This window comes from Panthera uncia, chromosome X (assembly GCF_023721935.1).
Source record: "Panthera uncia isolate 11264 chromosome X, Puncia_PCG_1.0, whole genome shotgun sequence".
In the NCBI taxonomy this organism is placed as follows: domain Eukaryota; kingdom Metazoa; phylum Chordata; class Mammalia; order Carnivora; family Felidae; genus Panthera; species Panthera uncia.
Genome location: NC_064817.1, coordinates 96652885 through 96680706, shown reverse-complemented (window position 1 = coordinate 96680706; position 27822 = coordinate 96652885). Strand labels below are relative to the sequence as shown.

The 27822-nt window shown below is 45.2% G+C and overlaps 1 protein-coding gene across 1 annotated transcript in view; it reads right to left on the bottom strand.

The window, feature by feature from the left end:
- The window catches only part of LOC125931384 (glutamate receptor 3-like), a 111072-nt gene continuing 83250 nt past the window's right edge, over nucleotides 1-27822 (bottom strand). The window contains exons 4-5 of the mRNA XM_049643286.1: nucleotides 24505-24744; nucleotides 1-523 (exon numbers count right to left, since the gene is read on the bottom strand). Coding sequence (XP_049499243.1) covers nucleotides 420-523; nucleotides 24505-24744 — 344 coding nt within the window. The 3' untranslated portion in view covers nucleotides 1-419. The remainder of the gene's footprint in view (nucleotides 524-24504; nucleotides 24745-27822) is intronic.

Here is a 27822-nt window from a genome sequence, read left to right as displayed (position 1 = left end):
AGAATCCCAAGTGAGCTCTGCACCGTTAGCACAGAGCCCGATGTGGGGCTTGATCTCATGAACCCTGATATCATGACCTGAGCCAAAATCAAGAATCGGACACTTAACCAACAGAGCCACCTAGGCGCCCATTCTGTTTAAATCTTTAATCCATTTGGAGTTGGTTTATATGTATGGTATAAGATAAGGATCCAATTTCAGTCTTTTGCACGTGGATATCTAGTTGTCTCAACATCATTTGTTGAAGAAACTCTCCTTTCCCCATTGTGTGTTCTTGACACCCTTGGCAAAGATCAGTTGACTACACATGCATGAGTTCGTTTCTGGGCTCTTTATTCTGTTCTGTTGGTTGATATGTTTGTTTTTATGCCAGTACCATACTGGTTTTACTGACTATAGCTTTGTAATATGTTTTGAAATCAGGAAGTGTGATGCCTCCAGCTTTGTTCTTCTTGCTCAAGATTGCTTTGACTATCTGGAGTCCTTTGTAGTTCCATATGAATTTTAGGAGTATTTTCTATTTCTGAAAAAAATAGGGATGGATAGGGATTACACCGAGTCTGTAAATCCTAAGCAATGATGTCTTGGATATGACACCAAAATCACAAGTAAAAAATAGGTAAGTGGGACTACATCCAACTACAAAAGCTTCTATACAGCAAAGGAAACAATCCACAGATCGAGAAGACAATCTACAGAAGGGGAAAAAATATTTGCAAACCATATATCCGATAAGAGGCCAATATTCAGCATCTACAAGGAACTCCTGCAACTCAATAATTAAGCAACCAAATAACCCGATTAAAAAATGGGCAGAGGACTTGAATAGATATTTCTCCAAAGAATATACAAATGCCCGACAGGTAGATGAAATGATGCTCACTATCACTAATCCTCAGGAAAATGCAAATCCACACCACAATGTGATATCAGCTCATAACTTGAGGATGCTTATTATTTAACAACAACAACAACGGAAAAACCCAAAAGATAATTGCTCTTGAGGATGTGGAGCAATCAGGACCCTCATACACTGTTGGTAGAAATTCAAAATGGTCCAGATGTTATGGAAAACAGAACAGAGGTTCAAGAAATTAAAAATGGAACTACCACATGACTTGGTCATCCCACTTGTGGGTATATATCCAGACAAACTGAAGGCAGGATCTTGAAGGGAGAGCTGCACGCCCATGTTCCTGCAGCATTATTCACAATAGCCAAGATATGGAAACAACCGAAATGTCCATTGACAGACGAATGGATAAACAAAATGTGTTACGTTCTTAAAATGGAATAGTATTCAGCCTTGACAAACAAGGAAATTCTGCCATATGTGACAGCATGGATGGACCTGTAGGACATTGCACCAAGTGAGATTAGCCAGTCTCAGAAGAACGAAAACTGTGTGATCCCACTTTATATAAGAGATGAAAAGAGTCAAACTCACAGAAACAGAGAAGGGTGGTTGCCAGGGGCTGGAGAGAAGGGGACACGGGAAGTTGCTGTTCAAAAGTGTGAAGTTATACGAGTAAGTTCTAGAGATCTGCTGTCCAACACTGTGCCTGTAGTTAACAATACTGTATTGTGCACTTCAAATTTTTTAAGAGGGTAGATCCCATGTTAAGTGTTCTTACCTCAGTAAAAGCAAACTGCAACTAAACTAAAGGGATCAGGAGAAAAAAAAAAAAAAGAATGTAGAGGAGAAAAACTGAACTGGTTTAGAATCTTCCAGAAAAGCATCCTTGGATAGCGGAGGCAGCAGTGGATTGGGTGTGAGGAGACAGCTGCTGACCTGCTGTGTGACCTTAAGTAAGTCACTTCCCCTCTCTGGGCCTTTGTCTTTTCATCTCTGAAATGAAAGATTTTAGACTAGCTTTCTTTGTTCAACACACTCAGTGTGTGTGTTTGGGGAAATGTATGCTTTAAAGGTTTGCTTTTATTATTTTCATCACTGTTACGTCATTATTATTACTGCTCAAAAACTTAACTTCCAGAGAGTACATTCCTTAGCTTCTATTGTCCGGGAAATGAGTCCATCCAGTGTTCGTGCTCTCATTTGGTCGCTTTCTCAGGCTGAACTTCTCAGTAGGCGCCTTAGCCACTGGACTTGGCCAACTAGCAAGATACTAGCTCTCCCCACACCCCCACCTTGGGTCCGGCTCGGCTTCCATAGTCAGTCCACGAAGCTGCCTGACACTAGCAGAAGTTTTAACACTGCAGTTGTGCAAATTGCTAATTAGGCTTGTAAACATTCTCCACTTCACTACCCTAATATTTTTGGCCATGGAACTCTCCCCACTGGTACCCCTGGGGTCTGCGCCTGGCCTTTGATTACATTTGGGCAGCCCGGTCAGTGCAAGAGCCTGACCACGCCCCTCCAGCCCGCCTTGCTGTTTGCTCACAACATGCCTGCCGAGGCCCAGATCACCCTCAGAAAATGCAAGGCTTGGCACGTGCGAAAACTTGTTCCTTTTTCTTAAAAAAATTTTTTTCTAATGTTTATTTTTGAGAGAGAGTCAGGGCAAGGGCAGACACACACACACCCACACAGGATTCGAAGCCGGCTCTAGGCTGTCAGTGCAGAGCCCCATGCAGGCTCGAACCCACGGACCTTGCGATCATGACCTGAACCGCAGTCCGACGCTTTACCGACAGAGCCACCCAGGAGCCTCGAGAGTGGCTCCTTTTTCAAAAGGGAGAATAGCATAGCAGATGGCTGCGAGGGGAGGAGCTGGGGGCGAGAGGCAAATAGCACTAGCTATATTTTCTAAGAAGGCCAGGTGCCATTACTTTTAGGTCATGCACACGTGACTAAGACCACTCCCATGATGGGCTGGGTGCTACATGTGTCCTTCTCCCACAGCCACTCTTCCTTCCTCACCACCTCTCGCCCCTCTGGCACAGTGTCAGGTGCTATACAATCAGTCACAACCAAGTGTCACAAGCAAGCAAATGCCCAGTTGCACTGTTGTGATGGGAATTCTCAGCAGGCCAGGTCTTACAGGTAAGGTGGGGTTGACACATACAGCAAATAAAAACCGAGGAAGGGGTGCCTGGGTGGCTCAGTTGGTTCAACGTTCCACTCTTGATTTTGGCTTAGGTTGTCATCCCAGGGTTGTGGGATCGAACCTCTCATGAAGCTCAGCACTGAGTGTGGAACCTGCTTGGGATTCTCTCTCTCTGCCCCTCCCCCCACACAAGCACATGAAAAATCTTAAAAAAAAAAAAAAGCCCAGGAGATTTGAATTTAGAAGAAACGATGTAAAATTGTTGGCGTAAGTACATCCAATGCAATATTGGGGACATACTTATACTAAAAAAAAACTTATTCATCTGAAAAATCAAATTTACTTGGACATCCTGTATTTTATCTGGCAACCGTAAATTAGGTCACTTAAGTAGTGTGAGTTAGAGAACTATGAAGTTCATTTGCACAAGGATATTGCCCTTGCTGGCCCGGCTTACTGCTTGAAATCTTTGCCATCCACGGTGTCCTTCACGTAAGGCATTAGAAGCTCCTGGCATTAACCAGAAGCCATTAACCAGTATTTACTTCCTAGCCCAGATGAGTTCTACAGATGACTTCACTGATCATCTCCCGAAGTTTCGATAAAGTGAGACACAAAACAGGTGACTGTAACTTGGGAGCGAGGAAGATGGCGGGCTGGGACCAGAGCCAGCATGGTGCCAAAGAACCGAGAGGTAACCTCACACGCAGAAAGTCATTAATGCGATAGGACTGAAGAGGTGTTGAGTACAGTCCCAGGCATCCCCAAATCCTTCCCCTGCTACAGCCTCCGTGCCTGATAGGTCATTATTAGCCTTCCCTTTGGGTTGCCATTTCTTTCTCTCCAGTAGCCTTCTAGATGAGAGGCAGCTGTATGTAATGAAAAAGTCCCGGAGCTACGAGTCAGACCTGAGTTTGAGTCCTAACTCTGCAACTCACTGGCTGTGGGACTTAGGTTGGGCAAGCAGGATGTCCTCTCTCTTACTTCTTATGTCTAAAGCTAAGGATTATTGCCTTGAGAGTCTTGTAGGATTGTTCTGAAGAGCACAGAAAACCCTGTACGTATACGTGCTTTGAAAATAAGTGCTGACAAAATCCTTTAGTATTAACATGCATGTTCTCTTGGGAAGGGGAGCACAGTCCTGGTTACTTGGTATATGACACAACTGTCCTCCCTCAGCGGGAGAGGTGGACCTCAGGAAGGTCAGGGGTATCAGCGGTGGTAGCTGCTGTGGGGCTAGTGCGGGCAGGAGGGAGTGCCTAGGCGAGGAAAGCTGTGCCCGCCCCCCCCCCCCACCGCCCCCAAATAAACTGCCAGCTCCAGCATTTTGCCAACGACTGATCCTATGGCATGAGCTCAGAGCAGGAAGGCAGGCCTGGAGGGAGGAGGCACAGAAGACTCCCTTGAAATAATGCGGGTGGCATTCACCAGTTCTCAAGGAAGAGCTCCAAGTTTAGGGGGGCAGGTGGCCAGCGGAGGTTTTGAATCTACCAGAGGAAATTATCCTCCCTCTGTGTGCCCAGGATAAAATCTCAGAGCCAGGGAATGTTTGTAAATGGACTCTCTCATTTAAATAAATCCCACTTAAATATTTATCAGATCATGAATATGCATGTTTCTCTCTCTCAGCGCTGGAAAGAGAACGGGCATGTAATTTTTAGATGGCACATAAATAATGTAAGGGGGGGAAAAAGGGATCTTTGTTCTGTGTTGACTGTGTATTTACAGCATCTCAAGAGGTCTTGAAATAATGAACTGATTTTTCCCCTTCCTGGTGTAAATGTGTACGTGGAACTTCACCTTTCCTGTCTTTAGGGTGATTTGCACTCATCTGTATCCTCAGGGAAAAATTTCTGGAAGCCAGAAAATGAAGCTGGTCAAGCTCCAATTAACAGTGAGTTCGTTCGTTCGTTAGCCGTAGTAACCCATACCTACCCCCCTAACTGGCTGCTCCACCTCGAGCTGGGACGGGAGAGGGGAGAGGGCTGTGGGCAGAGCTGGCTCTCCATCCCCCAGTTCAGGTGCTCAGAAGGTAAAGGCCTGGAGGCACTTCTTTTTTTTTTTTTTTTTTTTTTAAGTTTATTTATTTATTTTTGAGAGCGAGCAAGACAGCGAGCGGGGGAGGGCCAGAGATAGAGGGAGAGAGAGAATCCCAAGCAGGCTCCGCACTGTCGGCACAGAGCCCGACCTGGGGCTGGATCCCACGAAACTGTGAGATCGTGACCTGAGCTGAAATCAAGAGTCGGACATTTAACCGACTGAGCCACCCAGGCGCCCCAGAAGGCACTTCTTTTCTTTTCTTTTTTTTAAAAATATTTATTTGTTTTTGAGGGGGGTGGAGGGGCAGGGTGAGGGAGACAGAGGATCTGAAGCAGGCTTTGTGCTGACAGCAGAGAGCCCGATGTTGGGCCGGAGCTTGTGAACTGTGAGATCATGACCTGAGCTGAAGTCGGACGCTCAACCGACTGAGCCACCCAGGCGCCCCTACAAGGCACTTCTTAAAAAGCAGATGTCGGGGCGCCTGGGTGGCTCAGTCGGTTGAGCGTCCGACTTCAGCTCAGGTCATGATCTCACGGTTTGTGAGTTCGAGCCCCGCGTCGTGCTCTGTGCTGACGCCTCAGAGCCTGGAGCCTGCTTCGGATTCTGTGTCTCCCTCTCTGTCTCTGCCCCTCCCCTGCTCCTGCTCCGTCTCTCTCTCTCTCTCAAAAGTAAATAAACATTAAAAAAAAAAAATGTCACTGAGGTGTGTAGCACTTGTCCTCCCCAGCCAACTTGGACCTGGTTCGCGGCATCCGGCAGAGTTGTAGGGACAGGAGAACGAGGGTGATCGTGATGACAGATGAGGGACGGGGACAGACTGGAACAAGAGCAGGGCCCTAAGCCCCGCCTCGGAGGGGAAGGGAGCAACAGACCGAAGCACTCCTACTTCACCCTTCTGTTTCGCTGAGAACCATTTGTGGCTGGAGCCCAGGGCCTGAGCAGGGAAGAGGAGATGGACCCCTACCCTGCGTTCTCTGCTGGAGTCTGTGTCCCTAACTGTCCTGTCACAGCTGTGCAGTCAGGGCTTTGGGATTAGGCATGATTTGCCTGCTTTCGGTCCTTCTCTATCAGCATGAGGAATTGAGAGAGGACTGGCTTATCTTTTTGCCCTAAAGCATCTTTAAAAATAACATCCTTTCCTCGTTGAGAAGAGAGCTGGAAGTTCCTGTCAGCGTGGAGTAGCAGAAAGCACACTTGACGGGGAGTTCGGAGACAGGGCATCCAGCACTAGCTTCCGCGCTCACGTAGGAGTGTGGCGTCGAGCAAATCACTTAGCTCTACTTCCTTATCTGCAAACTGAGGATGGGGCCAGGACCTCCCTGTGAAACAGCTGTGCAGCTGAAAGTGGATGTTGCAGTTAGAGGGCTTCGTGCAGAACCTGGCACTTCGAATGCTCGCTCAAGGGAGGGTATTGGTCTGAGGGACGAATTACTCATTAGCCCCCTCACGTCCCCCGCAAAGCCGGAGCCCATCCTTGTCAGCAAGGAAATGATCTTTTGACCTAAACTCGTGCAGCAGGCTGGTGGAATGGAAAGGATTGTGGGACTGGGTGTAAGGACGCTTGGACTTGGGTCCCGTTTTCACGGCTCATCACCTGTGTGACCTTGGACAAGTCACTTCCCTTTCCTGAGAACGTAGATTTTTTTTTTTCCATCGGTAAACTGGCAATGATGAACCTTCACTGCCCTCCTCACAGCGTGGGAATGATGGCAAAACACATGGGAAACGTGCTTAGAAGGGTAAAATGGTAGGTTTTCTTGTGAACAATATTAATTAAAATGACGGCTCTTCCAGTTAAGCAATAATTTCAATCTCTCAATAACCTATTAGGTGAGCTCACACACACAAGTCGTTTCTGGAGATATTTCTCTAATTTCAAGTTGGAACATTCAAAGAGTGTAAAGGATTGGGGCCAGGAGAGAAATCAGATTTGCCGAGCTCTAAATAGCTTATCAGTAGCGACGAGGAATTATGAGGTCAGTGAGAAGGTTGCCTCCTTTCTCTCCCTTCTTCCAAGATGCCCTGTTAAACTGACGGGGAAGCAGTACTGACCGATACAGTGATAAGACATCTAGGATTTTCTGGGGCAGGCCAAATTTCATGTGTCTTTCTCCTTTTCTAATAAGGTGATCCCTGAAGTTAGTAACTAAATGAGGCTTCATGTCGACGTGTTTGCAAAGGCATTTCGATCATTACCCTAAGTAACAATCCCTATCCTCTTTTGGGTGCATTTCTGTTTACCGGACACTCCACTAAGTACTTTCACCATATCTCATTTAGGTTTGTTAACAGTCCAATTAGGTGGATACCATAACCAGTGCCACTTTACGGATGCTCACAGAGGTTTCTGCCTGAGGTCACACAGCTGATCGATGTCAGGGGGCGGGACTGAAATCCTCAGGCCCACCTTGGATAAACCAGAAAGAAAAGAAAACACGTTGTCAGATGGTGTTCAGAAGATATGGCCACGGTACCATGGAATCTCCAACATCTGCTTGATGGAGATGAAATGATGAGGAAGCTGGGGTTCGGGGGGATGTTGACTTTAGATCTGTAAAGACTGTCAGTGAGGGTAATTGTTGTATCTTATCTGTTCATCTCTAAGGTCATAGAAAGAATCCTTCCCACCATCTCTCGCCAAATGACCAGAGACTCCCCCTGTGCTCTCTGTTGTTCATGCCCCTCCTGGTGGGTGAGGCACGCAAAGCATGGGGTCCATCCAGTCCCATGGCCATGGCTGCAGGGAATGGGCCTACAGGTGAGGGAGACTGGAAGGGAACCTGCAAAAAAGACCTGATCATTCCTCTCTTTCCGAACAGTTGCCAGCTTAAGCCAAACAAATGTAAGACCATAAACTGAGTTTTGCTTCGCGATTCTAGGATTCCGTATGCATACTATGAATCCAAGAGAGCCTAAAATGTGTCAGAGAAGACATATGCTCCACTTTCTGTCAGCTTATTAAAAAATGAAAATATGGATATATTTTTGGTGGAGCCACTGGCTTCGAGATTTTCCAAAGAGGTTGTCTGTTCAGCTTAAGTTGCCTTTAGGCATTTCCATTTGCTTGTGAATGAAGAGAATGCTATGTTCTGTTTTATTATTCTCCAGAACATGTGCCCGGTAAAACCACCAACAGGCGCTGGTCCAGCGCGTGCAGTCCTTTCCTTGTCTTCAGCAATGGGCCTAGCCTCAGCAGTATGTGGGACAGACGGAGGGCTGGCTATGAAGTTAGGACTGCAGAAGCCAATGACCCCCCTCCTCCATCACCAGTATCACAAGGCTTCCTTCCTTTGGCCCGAGGCTTTCTGCACTCGCCTACAACATGAGATATCTGTGTGCAGCTGTGCATCAGTCATTTCTACCTCCGTGTAATGTAAATAAGCCTCCCAGCTCCTTTCCTAGGAACAGGTTCTGATTCTGATAGAGGAGAACCAAAATTAGCACACTGGACAGGTGAGCAGGGTCGCCGCAAAGGTACAGAAGAGACCAGATAGGTCAGCTGAGGGTCTTTGTTCTGTGTCTCAGTCATCTCCCCTTTCCTGTGGCCCTTGTAAGAGGTAATAACGATGCTAACACCGACAGAATGCTAACTAGGCGCCAGGAACTGTTCTAGGTGCCTTCCATGGATGTGATCTGCTCAACAGTCTTCTGATTTAGGTACAATTCTGATCTCACTTTAAGGCTGAGGAAACAGGCAACCCAGAGCCTAGAGACTGTGGCCATTCTTGCTAGCCATGGTATGGCCCCAGGGAATAGATTATGGGAGCCCCGGGGCTGATTAGCGTTTGTGGACTATTCCTGGTGATGGTGACATGTTGACTTGCTAATCGATGCGAAGAAAGGAGAGAACTGGCTGGATCCTCTGGGTGGGTGAGTACATGTGGAATGTGGACAGGTGCGTGCTCTTTCAGTTCTGGTGGGTAGAGCCTCATGGGGAGCTCTGTAACTCCATGGGCACAGAGGATGAGCCTGCCTTCTTGCATCTTAACCACTTATCTACACAGCAGTTCTTTGAGCTTTACACAACTGCGCAGTCATATTCAGCATTGATTTTAGCTTACGTCATTATGCCATTCCTCTTTATTCCTGCGAGATAGGGTGCAAAGTATATTACTGCCATTATGTAGATAACAGCATTGAGACAGAGTAGAAAAGGCTTAATATGATAAATCTGTGGCTAGCCTTTAGATTTTTGGAATCCCACATTTTAAGTGGAATTACAGATTAGGAGACTTACCAACTTGACAAAATATGGGGCCAATCCATTTTTCAGAACCTGAAACCTCAGACTTAGGAACTTTGAATTTTTTTTTTTTAACGTTTATTTATTTTTGAGACAGAGAGAGACAAAGCATGAATGGGGGAGGGTCAGAGAGAGGGAGACACAGAATCTGAAACAGGCTCCAGGCTCTGAGCTGTCGGCACAGAGCCCGACGCGGGACTCGAACTCACGGACCGCGAGATCATGACCTGGGTTGAAGTCGGCCGCTTAACCGACTGAGCCACCCAGGCGCCCCAAACTTAGGAACTTTAAAGACCTTTCCGGCTTTACATCTAAGGTTTTGTTTTTGTTTTTGTTTTTGTTTTTTATGCTACTATCCAGCACTGTGCTAGGTGGATAAAAGTGGCAGGATAACAAAAATCCCTTTGATAAGTCCTAGCGCTTACTCTTGAAAGTTACCACATTGTTGACAAGACATAATACACTTATATGATTGAAGAGAGTCAAAAAATGAAAGACAATGACTAGTTTGGGCAAATAATATTGTATGGCTTCCTGCCATACTGTGCCAAATGGAAACCAGTTATTCCTTCTCCAGGATTTTCAGGAGGAATACACCTCTACCAAGAGCTTCCCAAGAGAGGAAGAGACCTGACTAATCTTTCTTTTGTTGCTTATTTATTTCGAGAGAGAGAGAGAGAGAGGGAATGTGTGCAAGTGGGGGGGCAGAGAGAGAGTGGGAGAGAATCCCAAGCAGGCTCTACACTATCAGCACAGAGCCCGACATGGGGCTCAAGCTCACAAACCATGAGATCATGACCTGAGCCAAAATCAAGAGTCAGATGCTTAACTGACTGAGGCACCCGGGTGCCCCCTGACTAATCTTTAAAGACTTTTTCTCAGCTTCTCAGAGTATAGAATGTTCTATGTAATAATTCTGTAGTTTGCTTATTGAAACCTGTAAATTTTATAGCTGATGCAATCCTTTTGAATTCCTTTAAATTTTTTTTTAATGTTTATTTATGAGAGAGACAGAGAAAGAGAGAGAGGAGCGAGCAGGGGAGGGGCAGAGAGAGAGGGAGACACAGAATCCAAAGCAGGCTTCAGGCTCTGAACTGTCAGCACTGAGCCCAACGCGGGGCTTGAACCCATGAGCCGTGAGATCATGACCTGAGCTGAAGTATGACACTTAAACAACTGAGCCACCCAGGTACCCCTGAATTTCTTGAGCAATATAAAGCCTCACATCAAATCTCTTTAGCAAAAATCACCGAACTTATGACGTTTATTGTTGATTGTCTTTGTTCCTGATTTATGCCTGTCGGTCATTACGGTTTCAGGAACAGGCCTGGTCATTGTAAGATCCGCAAAGTTTGTTTTGGGGGCCCTGACATCGCCGCTTTACTCCCTGGATTCAGGATCCCTCCCTCTCTTTTCTTCTGTGTCCCCCTCCTCCTCTTCTACCTGTCCATATAACTATTTTGTATCCTTTTCTTGCTGGTTCCTCAAAAGGGTGCTTCCTGTCTTTGGGGGAATTTATAATTGAAAGGACATCTTTAAAGATCCCTTTCCCTGGGTACCTCCCTTTATTCCCATGCTCAGCCAAGCCTAAGTAGTATAGAAACAAGAAGGAAAATCTGTTATAAAAAGGCACTATTTCATGTGACAGAAATGCCCTTTGGCTTATCTGTGCTTGGCTCCCTTCATCTTGTATGGATAACTGAGAAGTGACTGCATTGGCTCTCGGGTCACTTCTCATCCTTGTCACATTGCCTACATGGACATTTTGAAATAATTTGCTTTATTTACCCTTTCAGTAGGAGCTGTGGAAATTGATATCATGCTACTCTTGTCTTTAGAAAATTCATGTGGATCTCTAAATACCATTGGTTGGTATAAAACAGTACAGTGTCTATACATTAGCTCTTAAGATTCCTCAAATGTTAATGACTCTGTATTGGCTGAGACTCAGGGACCAGCACTGTAAGGTTGTCCTCTAGCCGGAGACCTAGAACTAAAGTTCCCAGCACTAAAATATTTATTCTGCTTCCGAGTTGGTTGGACCAGGGAGGTGATACCATTTAGAAAAACATTTTTTTTTAAAGGAAGGTGATATCTTCTGTGAAGAGGTTGGGTCACAGAAGGATTCAAAGTCAGGGTTAACCCAATATATAAGAGGTAGATGGGCGATAGCTAATGTATGACCCGAGGATACAATCCACCGAAATCCTCCTTCACTGGCTCCTCAGGGCCCCTCAAATCTCCCGTTTTGTTTTTAGGAAGGTTCTGTCATTCGCTCATTCATTTGTTCAATGTGCAAATAATAATCACCATCTGGGTACTGTATTGTACTCAGCACTTAGCACAGTGCTGGCAGAGATGAGTAAGACTACAGTCTCCAATGAGTTCGCAGTCGTTTGAGAACAATAAGCACATAAACAGATAATAATAATACTATAGTACGATCAGATCTATGCTGGAGGCATATACAAAGTGCTCGGGGACACAGGGCAGGCAGTGGTGGACACCTAGGCTTGGGGAAGTGAATATTTGAGAAGAGCTTTGAAGGACAGGTCATTTAGCAGAAAGTGTGTGTGTGTGCACGCGAGTGTGTGAGGGTGGGGGAGTGGGGCGAAGGGGCTAAGTGCCAGAAAGTCGGGACAGTATATGCAAAGGCACGGAGGCAAAACACTCAAGGTACAGCACAGGTGGCACACTGAACGGAGCACACTCCAGATGGCGCGAGTATAGAGCACTAGCGGGTAAGCAGTGGGAGGAGATGAGGCTCCGGAAACAGGTCGGAGTTTCGTTGGATCACGCAGGGCCTTCTGAGCCACACTAAGAAGCTAGGACATGATGCCAGGAGTAACGGGTCACCACCGAAAGCTTTTAGGCAGGTGAGTGATGTGAAGGGAAGATTGTTGCCTGGAGGCAGTGTAGGGGTTAGGATGAGGGAGATCAGTTAGCAGGATGGTGCGGGAGGTGATGGCGGCCTTGCACTCGAGTCAGGGAACACAGAAGAGGGTCTTGGGTGGTGAGTGTGAGGAACGACGAAGAGGGAAGATTCAGGAATGAAGTTTCTGCTTCAGGCAGCTGGGCAGGACCATGGGAACACAGGTGGAGGAGAGTGTTTTCTAGAAAGATGATATTCAAAGGCTTCAGCATATTGAGTTTGAGGTCCCAGTGGGGCATCAAGGTAAAGGTTTCAGGGGGAAACTAGATATATGGATGTCGACTTGGGGAGAGCCTCTGAAAAACCCATGCGAAACTGGAACTGTCTTGCATGGGAAAGCATTCTAAATCTTTAGAGAATGTGGATATAGTGAAGAAACAAAACTGTATTATTATTCAGGAAATCCATAACATTTTGGGTAGGAAACAACGCATTCATTTTACAGAAGCCTTGAGACTTAGAAAGGGCTGTGTGGGGCTGTGGTTTAAGAATTGGAAGGCAGTAAAGGTCTTAAGTGGGGGGAGGAGACACCATTCAGGATTCCAGCAAAAACCTTATTAGAAGAAAACCTGTTAGAAGTGTGTTATGGCAGTTCCTGATTTGGAGATCTAACATGACGTGTTCTAAGATCTATTGGGTCATCCTACTCTACCAACTAGGGCTTGTTTCCTTTTCTCCTCTGCTTGGCAGGATCCAGGAAAGATTAAGGGCTGGGCTGGGCACTACGGGGTGAGAAAGAAGGAAATGTGAGTGTGCCCAAGTTCTCTAGCTCATTTCCAAAGCCGATGTTGGTGAATGTTTGGGTCTCCATAACCCACCCCAAGAGTGGTCATTTGAAAAGGAGTTCTGGATTCATTACGGGGAAAGAAGAGAAGGAAAAGGATGTGCTATAATAGCCCACAGCATTTTAGAACCTGAGAGAATCACTTGCAGATTCTACTTACTTATTTGCACGTGTTTACTCCCCTTCTAAACGGTGAGCTGCTTACAGGTAGGCACTCTGTTCCATTCAATTCTATAACCCTAGTAATGCCCTTTTTGACATATAACTCCTCCACTCAGGAATTGTTAGTTGAAGAATGATTGAGTCCACCCCCTCGTCTTGCAGATGTGGGATCTGAGGACCAGAAAGGCTCTGTGACTTGCCCAGGATCCCGCGTGCTACTTAGCGGCAGAGTTGGACGGGGTTTTGTTCTTGATGTGTGGTTAGAGGCTCTGATTATCTGAGAGTACAAAGAATGTTCCTGGGGGCACCAGGGTGGCTCAGTTGGTTGAGCATCCAACTTCGGCTCAGGTCATGACCTCACGGTTCGTGAGTTCGAGCCCCGCGTTGGGCTCTGTGCTGACAGTTGGGAGCCTGGAGCCTGCTTCAGATTCTGTCTCCCTCTCTCTCTGCCCCTCCCCCCACTCGTGCCCTGTCTGTCTCAAAACTAAACATTAAAAAAAAAAAAGAAAGAAAAAGAAAATGTTCCTGGTGAACGTTTCTCTATTTCTCAACATTCTTCTCCACCTCCTAGATGCATAGCGGACTCTTGAGATTATCTTTAAAAACCCAGGGCATGGAATGGCGGCACTCTGTGTGACCATTTGCCTACGAGAAGGCAAATATGGCCCCTTAAGTCCACCGCACAATTTGTGGTGACTTCAGTTTAGAGAAATCTCCAAACATCTCTTTCCCTTAATAGCTATCGGTCTGCCATCCATGAATTCATCTAAGCTTTTATTGGGGGGAGGGAGAAGCTATTTTTATTTTCAGTCTAATCCACCACTTGGTGTAATGAGTTCCATATGTTTCCTCCATTTTCTACCTGCTGTGAGAAGTAGGGCTTCCTTTACTTGTCCTAAACTCACCTCTATGGGCTCTATGCAGGTAAGATGCAAACACACTCTTGCACATGCTCTCACACACGTGATTTAGGAGGGAAAACGGCCCCACTATTAATGGTTCTCTTTGTTTACAAGCATATTAAAAATTCAGATGAAAGGAAGCTGAAGCAATGGAATTCAAAGTGAACACAGTGGCAGCTCACTACCCCAAGGAGAAAGTCGTAAATCCTTGACAAAACGGAGACCCACCGACGCAGGGATCGGTGGAAATAAACGAGAAGCCTGCTACGGAGTGGGTGTTTGGCCAAGCAGTGCCTGCCTGCAGTGTGGCTGAAGCGGCCTCGAAAAGTTCAGTGTGGCCCAGGAACATAACCTGTCAGCCTCCTCGCCTGACATGATCTTAATTAGCCTCTGTTCTACTGCCGAGAAAGCCCGCTGAGGCAGTTAGCACCAGAGAATTAATCAGATCGTTTGTGGAGTCGACAAAGCAGGACAGCAGCCGACACTGGCAACTTATTGACTGGAAAGGATCCAGGAAGATGGGGAGAGATGTAGTCTCCGTTTGTGCCCCGACTTTCCCCCGCCCGGCGAGTGAAGGTGATCCACAGGGACTGGGGAAGGGGTGGGGGTGAGAGGAGGGCGGGGCAAAGAGAGCTGTGCTCCGCCTTTACCTCCCACGCATATCCCGTCTCCCTTGCTTCCGTACACTTTTCTGCCAAAGCATCATGTGTAGCGGTGCTGATGCCAAACGATGTGTTTGACTGCAAGAGAGAGGGAGAGAGAGCACTGTTGATTTTGTTGCAAATTGCACTTTTGCTACAGGATTAGTTCGGAAGATGGAATTTTGCCAGTATTTTCCTCCCTCCTTTTGTTTACCGCCTATTTTCAATAGCTCTGTAATTGCTTTCCATTTAGTAAAAGGAACATTGTTCCTTTTTTGGGTTTTTCTTTTAATTGTGTTTCTTGCCCTGAGCTCTGAAGTTTGGGAGCCGTTGACGGGTGTGCCATGTTGCTTTGGTTCTAGATACCAACTTGGCCTTAGCAATCAAGGCAACGTCATTGCTAGGGGAGGCCGCTGGGAGGTGGGCTCAGAAAAACGTAGAACTTCTTCCAAGGAGCCTTCCCGGATGGGTCCAGCTTGTCTATTGCGAACTCTGTCTTATGTGGATTCTCACGGTCCTTCAAATCTGCACTACACAATCTAGCTCTTGCCTTATGTTGTTTTGTACTTCTCTTTATTTCATGTGCATTAATCTTATCCTGTCTCTCTGACCATAATATAAGCTCTTCAAAGCCAAAGGCTCTACCTTCTATTGAACATAGCTCTTAACACCAATCTAGGCACAGTAAGAGACACTCAAATGCTAGGTTGGTTCATTGCCAGCCCTTTGAGGAGTTCCTGCAACCATTTGTCCTTTGACCCTGCTGCTACCTTGGCACTGTTGATATTTTGTTCCAGATAATTCTTTTGGGGGTGGGTACTGTCCTGTGTGCCGTGGGACGTTCAGCAGCATTCCTGGCCTCTACCCGCTACCGGAAATGTCTCCAGACATTGCCACGTGTCCCTGTGGGGGGCAAAATCACCTTCCCTCCCCATGGAGGACCACTGTTCTATAATGATAACAAAATAATAAGAGGTAAAATTTATTGCGCACATTACCGTGTCCAGCTTGGTGCTAAACATATCACGTGCCTTCTTTTGTTTAACTTCCTTAGCGCTCCTGCCCTGGCTTTAATTCTTTTCTAAAGGGGCTCCAGGGGGCAAATCTTACAGCCACGGTTGTAGGTCCACACCACAGTCTGTCTCTTCCCCTGAGGAACACTTAGAAGAGCCTTCCTCAAGGACCTCTTGGGCTCAACTCTGAATTTACTGAACACATCAGCTAAGGCTTAATAATGTCAGGACCAGCCATTCATTGACAACTAGGTATTCAGCTTGGTGAGGGTTAATTCTTCAAGGAGGTCGATGAAAAGCAATGGAAGGTCAGGGCAAAAGTAAGCCCGTCAGCTGTCACCTTTTTTTCAGAGATGTGAATACCATTCCAAACAGCTAACGCGTGGTAGGGGGGCTAGAGATTTATTTCTTTTGCTCTTATGATGGCATTTCAGCTCAGGAAGCAGAATTTCTAGCGAGTCCACCGAAGTGTCATTCCTGCCCTAAATCCTGACCAGCTGTCTTGCAAACAATGCAATCGGTCACAAGAGGGACAGGGCGAAAGAAGGTGGACAAACGGGTGCAGATTTGTCCTTCTGGGGGGAAGGGTGACGACTCGAGGCACATCTCCTGACGGTAACACCATCTCCGAATATGAAGGACAACCCAAGAGAGAAAATTTGACACTTGGGCTTAATGTGTCTCTGGAGAGGGACGTATCTCTGCCTGTGAAGTCAATTCAACCTCAAATTCACTGCCACCAAGGAGTTAATGATACATTAAAATTAGTCATGTTGTCTGATGGAGAAATATTCTACTTATGGAAAATACCTTTATAGGAAAACTGCCTTTCTGAGTCTGAGCTGGAAATATTACAGTAAACAGGATCTAATCACAGCGAAGCCTTTTTTCAGCTTTGCATGACAGCTGTAAAATATGACAGTATTTATTAATAGTTGCTGCAGTCTAATCTGCAGCATTGGAGAGCTACGGCAAAATATGTTAAGCTACTGAGAGAACAATTTCCACAGTAACTAATATTCAGCTTTTGAAAGGGTAGTTTAATGTCTTGTGATTTTTTTTTTTCCCCTACTGATGGTCCAACCCCAGGAACAAGCTACTAAGCTAATAACCTTTGTGGAGAGGAAGTGTTTAAATGATAATTTATTTCAAGAGCTGACAACAAATTGCTCTGCACTTTCTCTTTTTATGCCCCAAAGCAGTCAAGGATGTGCAAATCGAAGTATTAAAAAATATGACAGCTTCAGTATTTTCATTTTCAATGAAATTCTCATTACAGACATATGTACGGTCTTTTATTCACAATCCAGTCCAAAGAGTCATTCACTATTATTATTGTGCAGGCTCTCAAGATGCTCTCATAGTTGAGGACTCATCACAATAGATTAGGCAGGCTGCAGAAGCTACCGAATGTCTCAGGTATTGTCAACCCTGATTATTGCTGCTCAAACAGGGGAATTTAGTATCTGTCTCTCACAGGATAATGTACTCTCTGGGCCTTCCTAATTTATTCAGATGTAAAAAGTAGCTTGAATTTCAATAAAAACTCTCCTGGCTTTGCTTTTCCCAGAAGGCAAATGGACATGACCAGAATTGGAGCCATCTGTTACCTTCGCGCATTTTTTAATCAGTTCTTAAAGTGGAGGAGAAAAAAACAATCCATGATGGTCTCTCCTCCTCCTTCTCCTCCTCCTCCTCCTCCTCCTCCTCCTCCTCCTCCTCTCCTTCTCCTTCTCCCTCCACTTCCCCTTCCCCTTCCCCTTCCCCTTCCCCTTCCCCTTCCCCTTCTTCCTCTTTAATCAAGGTACCTGCTACTTTTTTTTAAAAGTTCCTGCCAAGTAGCCATGGTAGGACCTAACATCTGTCTTTCCTTGCTTTCTTCTTCTCCAACCAAAAATGGCACCTTAGTGATGACGGCCTACAGGGTCAGATCTTCCTATGCTCTGGGAACTGTTTCTGCCTCAGAGAGGAATCTCTGAGGTCACCTCACCTCAGAGCCTGGTCCCCACCACAGGCACCCCCCCCCCCCCCCCCCCCCCCCCCCCCCCCCCCGCCCCAGTCTGGCTGTATTTACTACTTTGGCTACTCATTTGCCCCTCAGTCTGCATTTTTGATCCGCTGCCCACCCAGATCCCTGGAACTCTGGGACCACGATTTCTTGTGTTCATTTGTGGACACCAGGCTTTAAGAACGAAATCGACCCCTGGAGTACATCCACAGGAAGACACCTAGGATAGGGAGGTCCTTTGAAGAATGGCAGGAGGAAAGACTATGGGAACAGGTAGTACAAGTTTTCAAATGTTACAAGTGTTAGTCCAGAGGACAGCACGCATAGACTATGAATGTGGCTGACCTGGGTTGACATCCTGGTTTCACTACTTCAGCACTGTGACCCTAGGAGCCATCAGTTAGCCTTTTTATGCCTTGGTTTCCTCAGTTGTAAAGAGGCAGGGACACCATGTGGATTCACTGTGATAATCCATAAACTCAGGGCCTAGTGCATAGTGAGTGCTTATAAGAAATGGCAGCCGTTCTTATCAAACTGTCTCATCTTATTTATAATTTATTTATCTTATTTATAATTTGCTTTATCATTTTATCGTATGATAGAATGATGCTAATAATAGAAATTTATTGATTTGTGCCACTGATTGGTATTGGATGTGTATGCGTGTGTGTGTGTGCATGCGTGTCTGGTGTGTGTGTGTGTGTGTGTGTGTGTGTGTGTAAATAGGGAGAGGGAAGGAGAGAGGGAGGGAGAGCAAGAGACAGAGACAGGGGAAAGAGAAAGAGATTCTATGCTTTATTTGGGAAGGTAGAACTGGATGAGAGGGACGAAGCCAGGTTGCGGAAGTAGGTGGTAAACAATAATGTGCAGGAGGGTGTGTGGAATTGAATCCAGTCAATCTGAAAATATTTCTCTGAGGAAAATCCCTTTCTCCTTGTCTCGGGGGAGTCTCTTTACCTCTTCAGCCCTCGGGCTCTTCCAACATTTTCCCATTTTCCTCGCTCTCTGGCAACACTTTTAATCTTTTCACAGTGGGTCGGCTCTAATGAATGCAAATGTCATTATTGGATGAGGGAACAGTTGGGTTAAAAATTAATTTTTCCCAGGCCCCTGAGATAAATCACTGTTTCAGCGACAGGACTGTCAACTCTTCAAAGGCAGGGCCTAATTCTGCCTCTCTCAAACACTGCCAGTGGCGTGGCACAAGCTAGCACTAGAAGATGCCCAATAATTGCTTATTGACTGATGGACTACCTGTTGCCGCCGCCCATGTTACTGCCACAACTTTCTAGAGCAGATAGAAAGGTCTTTTAGAAGGCTGTTGACTTCCAGAGAGTTACTTGGGAACTGAGTAGGGAGTTTCAGGTTGAGAATGGGAAACAGCAGGAGTTTATTGAACACCGGCAAGAAGGTAGGGACTAGTTGCCTCAAAGGGCACTTAGAACTATTATCTCATTATCTAAGCTGAGAGCCGCAGCCTGGGCCAGAATCTTTGATCTCTGTGGGCTGTGCCCATTGAAAGCAAGGAGAGTTGTCGAGTGCACGAGAGAGTCTGGCTGCAGTTCTCAAGTATGTTGCCGTTCTGGGGGAAATGTTAGCACCACGGAGAACTAGGTCACTTGTACCCAAAAGATAGGTCTCGTAGAAAACGGGAAGAGGTGGCCACCTCCCTGACATGGCTTTAGAACTTTCTGTATGAGAACGTGTGTGGACAAGGGACCTCCCAAACCGGACTTGCAGTCGGTGCCTGGGATCCGAGAATCAGAAAGCCACCCTTTGGACTAGGGTTCTATTCACAGAAGTCCCTTACCCGAATAGAAATTTCCTCCCTGGATGTAATAACACATCAAGTCATTAATAGCCATGGATAAATTAGCATGAGTAAATTGGTCAGCTGAACTGTTGTCACTTGCAGAGAAAGACTATTAATCAGTGGAAATGGAATGTAGGGCAGGGAAGTTTTGGTGGAGGAGTAGAGGCAGGTTGGGACAGAGATGTCAAGGCTTTGCTCCCACCAGGGACGGCAGGTGTAGGTTAAGTGTCATAGTGGGGAGCCCTGGGTAAATAAAAGGATGTCACTAAAGAGGAGAGGGTACAGAGGGGCAGATATCTCACGTAGTCAACCTCATACTTTTTCCAAGAACTGGTTTGCTGTGCATACAGCACCAAGAGCACAGTTTTCAACTTTGTATTAATGAAACAACATGGAAACCAGATGTTTCTCTGCAGACAGAAATCCACGTGTAGCCGACAAAGCCTTGAAATCCATTCATTGTTTCATAATTTCAGAGAAAGAGAGAGAGAGAACGAACGAACAAGCAGGGGAGGGGCAGAGAGAGAGCAGACAGAGAATCCCGAGCAGGCTCCACGCTGTCAGCGCAGAGCCCAATGTTGGGCTCGATCCCATGGAGTGTGAGATGATGACCTGGGCCGAAATCAAGAGTCGGACGCCGAACCACCTGAGCCACAGGTGCCCCTGTGCTACAAATCTTTTAAATGACCTCGCTGTTTAACCCATTTCTCAGCTTTTCGCTTATCCCTGCCCTTATACAGTAGAGTCACATCATTTGTATATTTAGCTTATTTGAATGTAATTATAGGTGCTCCCTTCTGTTTTTCTGTCCTCCATTTCCCTCTTAGGTGATTTAAAATATTCTACAATTCGATTTCACAGTTGTGACCCCTCCCCATAATTTTTATTACTAAAGCAATAGATGATTATTGTAGAAAATAAGAAAATATACAGTAGATACTTTATTGAATATTTTAAAGAACTGTACCTCATAGTCTGATTTGTAAACTGGATTCTCTCTCCCCTCTCCTTTCTTCCCTTCCCATCTTCTTTCTTCCTTTCCTTTCCTTTCCAGCCACCCTTCCTCCCTCCATTCCTTCCAGCCTTGCTTGCTTGCTTCCTTCCCTTCTTTCTCCCTCTCTCTCTCTTTCAGTCCAACAATGAAAAACGGACATGGGCTTACTCCTGATGAATCAATAATGGCGTTTGGGAAAACGCTAAATATGTCTCCAGGCCAGTGCTATGTACCAGTGTCGGCACAAAGTATAAATCTAGGGGCTAACCAATTGTTTTTTCTCACTCTGGAGAGAGGGGCTTGGGAAGGTATATAGCAGACCCAGTGAAACGACAACGGAGAGCACTTATGTTAAGTGCCAAGTGAATGGCCTGGACAAAAGGGTTCTGTGGGGGTTCAGAGGTGGGCAGGATCTCCGCTCCTCAAAATCAGCTCTCCTCCTGCCCAGTCACCTCAGTACACAGCATTACCATTTTACCCAGTCTCTCAAGCTAAAAGCCTAGTAGTCATCCATGAACCCTTCCTCTCCCTCACATCCCACAGTCAGTCTGTCTCCAAGTTCTGTTGATTCTGTGTCCAAAATGTATTTCAACTCCATCCACTTTTCTCCATCTGCAGCCTAGCCTAAGCTGCCATCATTTCTCACCTAAATAACCACAATGGCCTTTTAACTGGTTTCCCTTCTTTCACACTTGCACCACATTCTACTCCCCACAGAAACTTAGATCACATGACTCCCCTGTTCAGAATCCTCCAAAGACTTCCCAATGAAGGTAAAATAAAATTCATACTCCTTCCCATGGCTCCTGTCCATTCTCCATGGCTATGATCTGCTTCCTGTCTACCTCTATGGTCTCATCTCAGGCCACTCTCGACCTCCTCACTACTCTTTAGCCTCACTTGTCTTCTTTCAGTTCTTCAAACATGCCCAACTCTTCCCTGCCACGGGGCCTTTGCACTTGCTATTCCCACTGCTTGAAACTCATTCCCTCTATTCTTCACAAGGCTGTCTCCTTCTAATCCTTTAGTTCTCAGCTTAAATGTCCCTTTTCAACAAGGCTATCACTGAAAATCTTTTTTCTTTAATTTTTAAGTTTTATTTATTTATTTTGAGAGAGAAAGAGAAAGAGAGCACATGAGCGGGGGAGGAGCAGAGAGAAGGGGAGAGGGAGAATCCCAAGTAGGCCCCACACTCAGTGCGGAGTCTGATGTGGGGCTGTGAAATCAAGACTCGGATGCTTAACTGAGTCACTCAGGTGCCCTGTATCACTGAGAATCTTTTTAAAATTAGGTCCTATCCATTAGGATATGTGCAGAAATCATGTCTATCTTATTCACGATTGTAACCCTGGCACCAATTGAATGAATGAATGAATGAATGGCTATGAGCTGGAGTAGCCAGAAAAGGCTATCTTGGAGAGGTGGAATTTGAGGTGGGCTCTGAAAAATGGAAGCATAGGCAGGATTTTCATCATCAAGATGAAGGAGAGAATTCTAGGTAGCAGTGGAAGTGAAGTTGCTGAGACCAAGCATAGTTCTGGCACATTTGGGAAACACTGGATAATGGGAGCTGCCTCCATTGGAAGGTTCTCATTAGGTAACATAGGAACAATAGGTTTGTTAGTTGGATGAGGCATAATTACGTTGAGTCTTAAAGAATAGACTACTTTGTTTCTTCCCAATGTGGTCAATAAAAGTTATTGAAAGTACCTGAATGGGGTCATGGTTCAGTGTTTTAAGAAGGCTTTCCAAGGAAGAAATGAGTGTAAAAGTTAATAGAAAGTCTTTCCTTTTTTTAATTTTAGAGGTGGGGGGAGAGGGGCAGAGGGAGAGTGAGAGAGAATCTTAAGCAAGCTCCACGTTCAGCACAGAGCCTGATGTGGGGCTTGATCCAATGACCCTGGGATCGTGACCTGAGCCAAAATAAAGAGTTGGACACTCAACTGATTGCGCCACCCAGGCGCCCCTACAGAAAGTATTTCTTAAGCAGACTAGATTAGTCTCACCAGCCTAATGGCTATAGAGAAAACAAATATCAACACACAGGAGCAGGAAAGGTTTCTTTTGGCTCTAAGACCTTAGTATTGTCCAAACAACTTAGTGAGGTGATTTGCGAAGAGGTGCAGGGATAAGGAACAGACCTCGATGGACTTTTGTTTCCTTTCCTCCAACAGACAGCTAATGGGCAAAGAAGGGTCATGGGAGATGAGGAGAAAATACATGAACTCTATCTTCTGCTTTGCAATAAATCTCCCTCTTCTCTTGCAATCCACAACTTACACATCCTTTAAAGCCTAAATCCTCTAGCCATCCTTCTCTGAAAACGCTACTTTCCCGGAGTGCTTCATTTTCACAATTCTTATAGCAATCAGAGTCTGTAGTGTAGTATTCAATTTGATAGTGTCCCACGTTGTTCACAGATTGTTTCATGAATGTCCTTTTCTGTCCACTCCCATTGGAACTCTATTATATAATCATCTATCATGAGACTGGAACACACCATTGGGCGTTGATAACAACTTGCAGAATTGCTTGACTAATTAACTGAAGTTAGGGTTAGTGGCCAGAAACAAAGTATCCTGTGTCTGGTATAATATCTCAACAAAATTACAGAATGTTACATTAAGAAATGGGGTGCCTTAGGGGAGGAGACAAGGCCGAGAGAGCTTCAGTGCATTGGTCAACATCAGGGAGTTAGTTAATGGCAGAGCTTGAACTTGGTCTCCTGCTTTAGGTTCATGAAATTTGATAATATTTTAGAAGTAAGTACCATGGGGCAAATACAGGCTTTAGTATTTCCTTACAGCGTTTGATGATGCAGCAAAATGGGAGTGAAGTGAAGAGTTCTTTGGGTTTCCAAAAACAAAATGGTCCTTCAGGTTAAGTTACCTAGAAAAACCTCTCTGGGTACTACTTGGGCAGACAGGCCTTCCATTTGCTTCTGCCTTCTCTGAGTCAGAAAGAACCATGCCCAGCCTATAACCAGAGTTACGGGCAAACACACGTTTTTTTTTTTTTTTTGAGTCTTCCAGTAATAGGATCCCTTGGTTTTCCTGAGGAGCCCCTCAAAGATAACTGGGCTTTAGAGGAGTCTACTTAGCTGAATTATAACGTGTGTGCTTTCGATAATTAACGAATACACCTAACTGTATACCACTGAAGATCAGACCCTTAATTTCTGAGACTGTCTCAATAGAATGTGTCCTCAGGGTGTTACCTCACTATTTGAAAAAAACATCCGTTCGCAAAGCCCAGTTTAGCTACTCTCCATTCAGTATTTCCAGAAGATAATTGTTGAGGCCCTATAAGCTGAAGACTTGATGTGGTCTGGTAGAACAAGCCCGAGAAGCAGGAGACCTTGACACCAGCCCCACCTCTGTGGTGAAATGGTGGAGTGAAAAAGCGCATTTCTTCGGGCTTCAGTTTCTGATCTATGAAATGGGGATAATCACACTCTGTGATAGGATTAATTTTCCAAGACTTTCCAGCTTATGCCTCTTTCTATTTTAGACAAAGCTGCTTTTACTTTGTGAATTTTAGACCACATATATTATTTTGGGGGGAGAGGGTTCTTTTTCCACAACAGTGACTCATCCAGGAGAGTCCCAAACCCCTTTTCAGGGCCGGGGGTGGGAGGACATATGTAGTTTGAAAAACTAGATTCTAAAATTACCAGCGCATCAATGTTTTGGTCTTAATTGAAATTCTTTTTTTTTTTTTTTTTAAACACAGGGCTTGAACTCACGACCCCGAGATCAAGTTGAGCTGAGATCAAGAGCTGGATGCTCAACCGACTGCGCCACCCAGGTGCCCCTTCATTTAAATTCATTTTGAATTTAAATACAGTTTTAAAAGAGTATTCAATTTTATTTATTAAAAGAGAAGGGAACCAACAGGAGTTGAAGAAGGCCGAATACCACTGTTCCATGAATATTCAAAGAGGAGAGCAGATGCCTCTTCTTACCTCTTTCTGTGTCGTAGAGGTACACAAACTTCTCCCACTTGTAGTGACCCAGCAGACTCAGAATAGCGCCCTTCAAGGCTGGGCGCATCTGGATGACAAACTGCACATCTGCATCAGTGGGGAAGCTGGGCGTCACAAAGGATGTGTGCAGGGCCCCACAGAAGGAGGTCAGAGTGTTCATTGACATCTGGTCATAGAATCCAAAGATGGCGTACACCCCTCTTGAGAACTGGGAGCAGACTGCAATGAGAAAAAGAAGAAGACGTTTCAATAGCCCCACAGTCCCTTGCTGCAGCTTGTAGGGTTGGAAAGACAGTGTATAGTTAGTCTTGGCTCTAAATGACATGCCTCAAGGGAAAACCAAGGTCTCTGAAATCTCCAGAAGCCCTTGCCCAGTTGCCCAGCAGCGGAAGAGTAAGGAAAGGAAGAATTTATTTGATAGAGTTGCATATTGTCTATGTCTACCGTGAGCAAGAAACTAAGAAACTGGGAAGGAGAGAGGTGAAGGTCGCCTTGCCCTCTTTCAGCAACCTTCCCAGCTCATCCACAAGGCACTTGGTGTTCTCGTACTCACACCACAGCTTCCCAGTGGTCTCTTAGTGTACCCATGCCAGTATCAGTCTGGTGTCCCACCCCTTTGGTACTTTCTCCAGTAGAGGACAGTATGGACCGATGATTGCGTCAGGCAGGTTGCTAACGTGTCTGCTAGGAAACGTGTTGCTCCTCTTAGGTTACGTAATGCTTCAGCCATAGTTACGTTATCATGAAGACCCTTAATGTAGGCCACTGATGAAGATTCCAGATTCTAGGCAGGCCAATGGAAGGACTGGCCTTTCGGTGCCCAAGGAGTCACGTGAGGGAGGTGTAGTTGGCAAAGTTCTATCTTGCTCCTTTTGCATTTACCTTCTAGATCTATCAGCTCACACATAGAACTTTTATGTCTTTTCGTTTCAAAGTAGGCCACACCGGCACCTCTTCCCTCTTCTGGCCCAGATGAGCTTAAAAAATGTGAACCAAATTCAATATTAGCTTAAGTAGACCATAATTAGCAAAGCAAATCAGCTACAACAACACCGTGTGGTGCATTCCCCAACCAAGTGGAAATGATCTTTAGATTATCTGCTCTACCGCTCCCTTCCATTCATGCGAAGCAGACAGAACAGGCAGCTGATAATGCCGTGTGATTTAAGGAATCCTGCACGGCCTCCCTTATCTGCTAGGAAGCCACTGTCAGGCTTACTTTTTCAGGTGTTGAAAAAAAACTCTGTGGCTTGGGAAGGGGATTAAATAGAATCTTTTTAAGCTGTTAGCATGTTAAGATGAATTAATGTGTCCTTCGTCCGCTTAGACACTGGGGAGGGTGTGTAAACAGATAGGTAAGTTTTGAGAGGGAAGGGTGGGTCGGAGAAGAGAACGTAAAGGGTCTGGAGTCCTCCCTGAAGAGAGAAACAGTGAAGGCACGGGGCACCAGAAAGAAGGAAGGTGTTGGAGTAGGAGGAAGGCAAGTGGAAAGCCAATTAATTTCTTTCTTCACCCTGTTGTGAGAAACAGAGAGTTCTCAGTATCTGCGGGATCTTGCTTTCCCTGCATTCTATTTAAACTGATTGTTGATCAAAGCTGTTCCCCTTTGTTAGCCAAACTCATAAGTCATTGGCTTAAGGATAGCATCTCAAAGGTGATTACCAGTCACCTAAGCATCTCCGGCAGGGAAGACAATAGCCTGCAACTTGAGGAATTCTAAGTGACGCCCAAACACATACATAAAAAAGGTCTTTATAGTAAAAATAGAGAGCCAATTGCAGAAGTGCATCTGAGGCACTTCATGACATGGGGCCAAAAGAAGTATTCAGAAACAAAGAGGAAGAGGCTAGATGCTACTTTGCCTCGGTCATCACCAAGGAAGACGCTAAGGAAGGTCGATTCCCAAACTGATCCTGTAAATGGAGGTCAGATCTTGGCTGGTGCACATGATCTTCTATATAAAACTGACAATAATGATAATAGCCACTGAGAGCTTTGTATGTACCAGGCAGTATGCTAAGTACAATACAAGTATTATTTAATATTCCCAACAACCTGATGGCATATTGCTATTATTTCTATTTAACAGATAAAAAATCTGAGGCAAAAATGTTCTGTCTTGAGTGGAGGAGCCAGGATTTGAACTGGAATCAGTCTGACTCCAAAACTCATACTCCCTAGGACCCCAATCCAATAATGACATTAAAGAGTGGTTATTGGCCCAATGGGATAGGATTTCCAGATTTAGCAAGTGAAACAGAGGATTCTGTATGCCTCAAATTCATAAAAATACTAAAGAACTATTTGTTGTTTACCTGAAATTCAAATTTAGCAATCACGTATTTTATCTGGCAACAAGCACTCATGGCCCTTCACTGACCCTCATTCGGGCGGCAGTTGGTAATTCTTGGATCCATGCAACTAGCATGCAAGGCCCAAGATAAGAAGAGGATCCGTGAGCTGTAGACCAAAGTAGTTTCATGGGGAAACGCAATATATTTCCAACAAGGAGCACCCCAATCTAAGTTATGGATAATAATTGAGGGGGAAATTAACTTGAAGAGAGGCAAACTTATAGTTATGATCCACTTAGAGTTTTAAAAAAGCCCTTCACATTGGAAGGAAACAAAATAAAAGTATATTATGGAAGTGAGATTCTGGCTAATAAAAAACAAATCTCGTATTCCTCTTCTAATCATTGTTTTTGAACCTCCGGGGTATAGAATTAAACATTACTAGTTCATATATGGACCTGTCATATTTTACTCATGACATTTATTTATTTATGAACACCCACACTGAACACTCATGAAACTGTCACCCAACCCAAGAACTATGACATTACTGATAACTTATTTTTACCTGTCTCCCCCTCTATTCCATCTCCCTGTTTTGACATCCCCTGGCCCTCCCTCCATAACTACTGTCCCGAATTTTGTGTTTATCATCACCTTGGTGCTTTAAAATGTGCAGACACACACCCCGAAGCAATACAATGTGATTTGTGCTTGTTTTAGAACTTTATAAAAAGGGAATCATATTGAATATGTGAAAACCAGACTGCAAGAAGGAGTGCCCAGTGATGTCTTTCAGCCTATGTATATGATAAGCACAACGAGACAAAGGAAAGCCTTATACAAATGTGTGAGTAAGCAGGTGTGAGGGAGTGGAATTGTGGCTCAGACAAAGGACTTAGGAGTATCACAGATCAGCAGTAACCCTCAGGCAACACTAGGCTACTGTGGTCCAAGAGACACACGGTGGCAGACATCAACAAGAAGAATGTTAAGAGAAAGT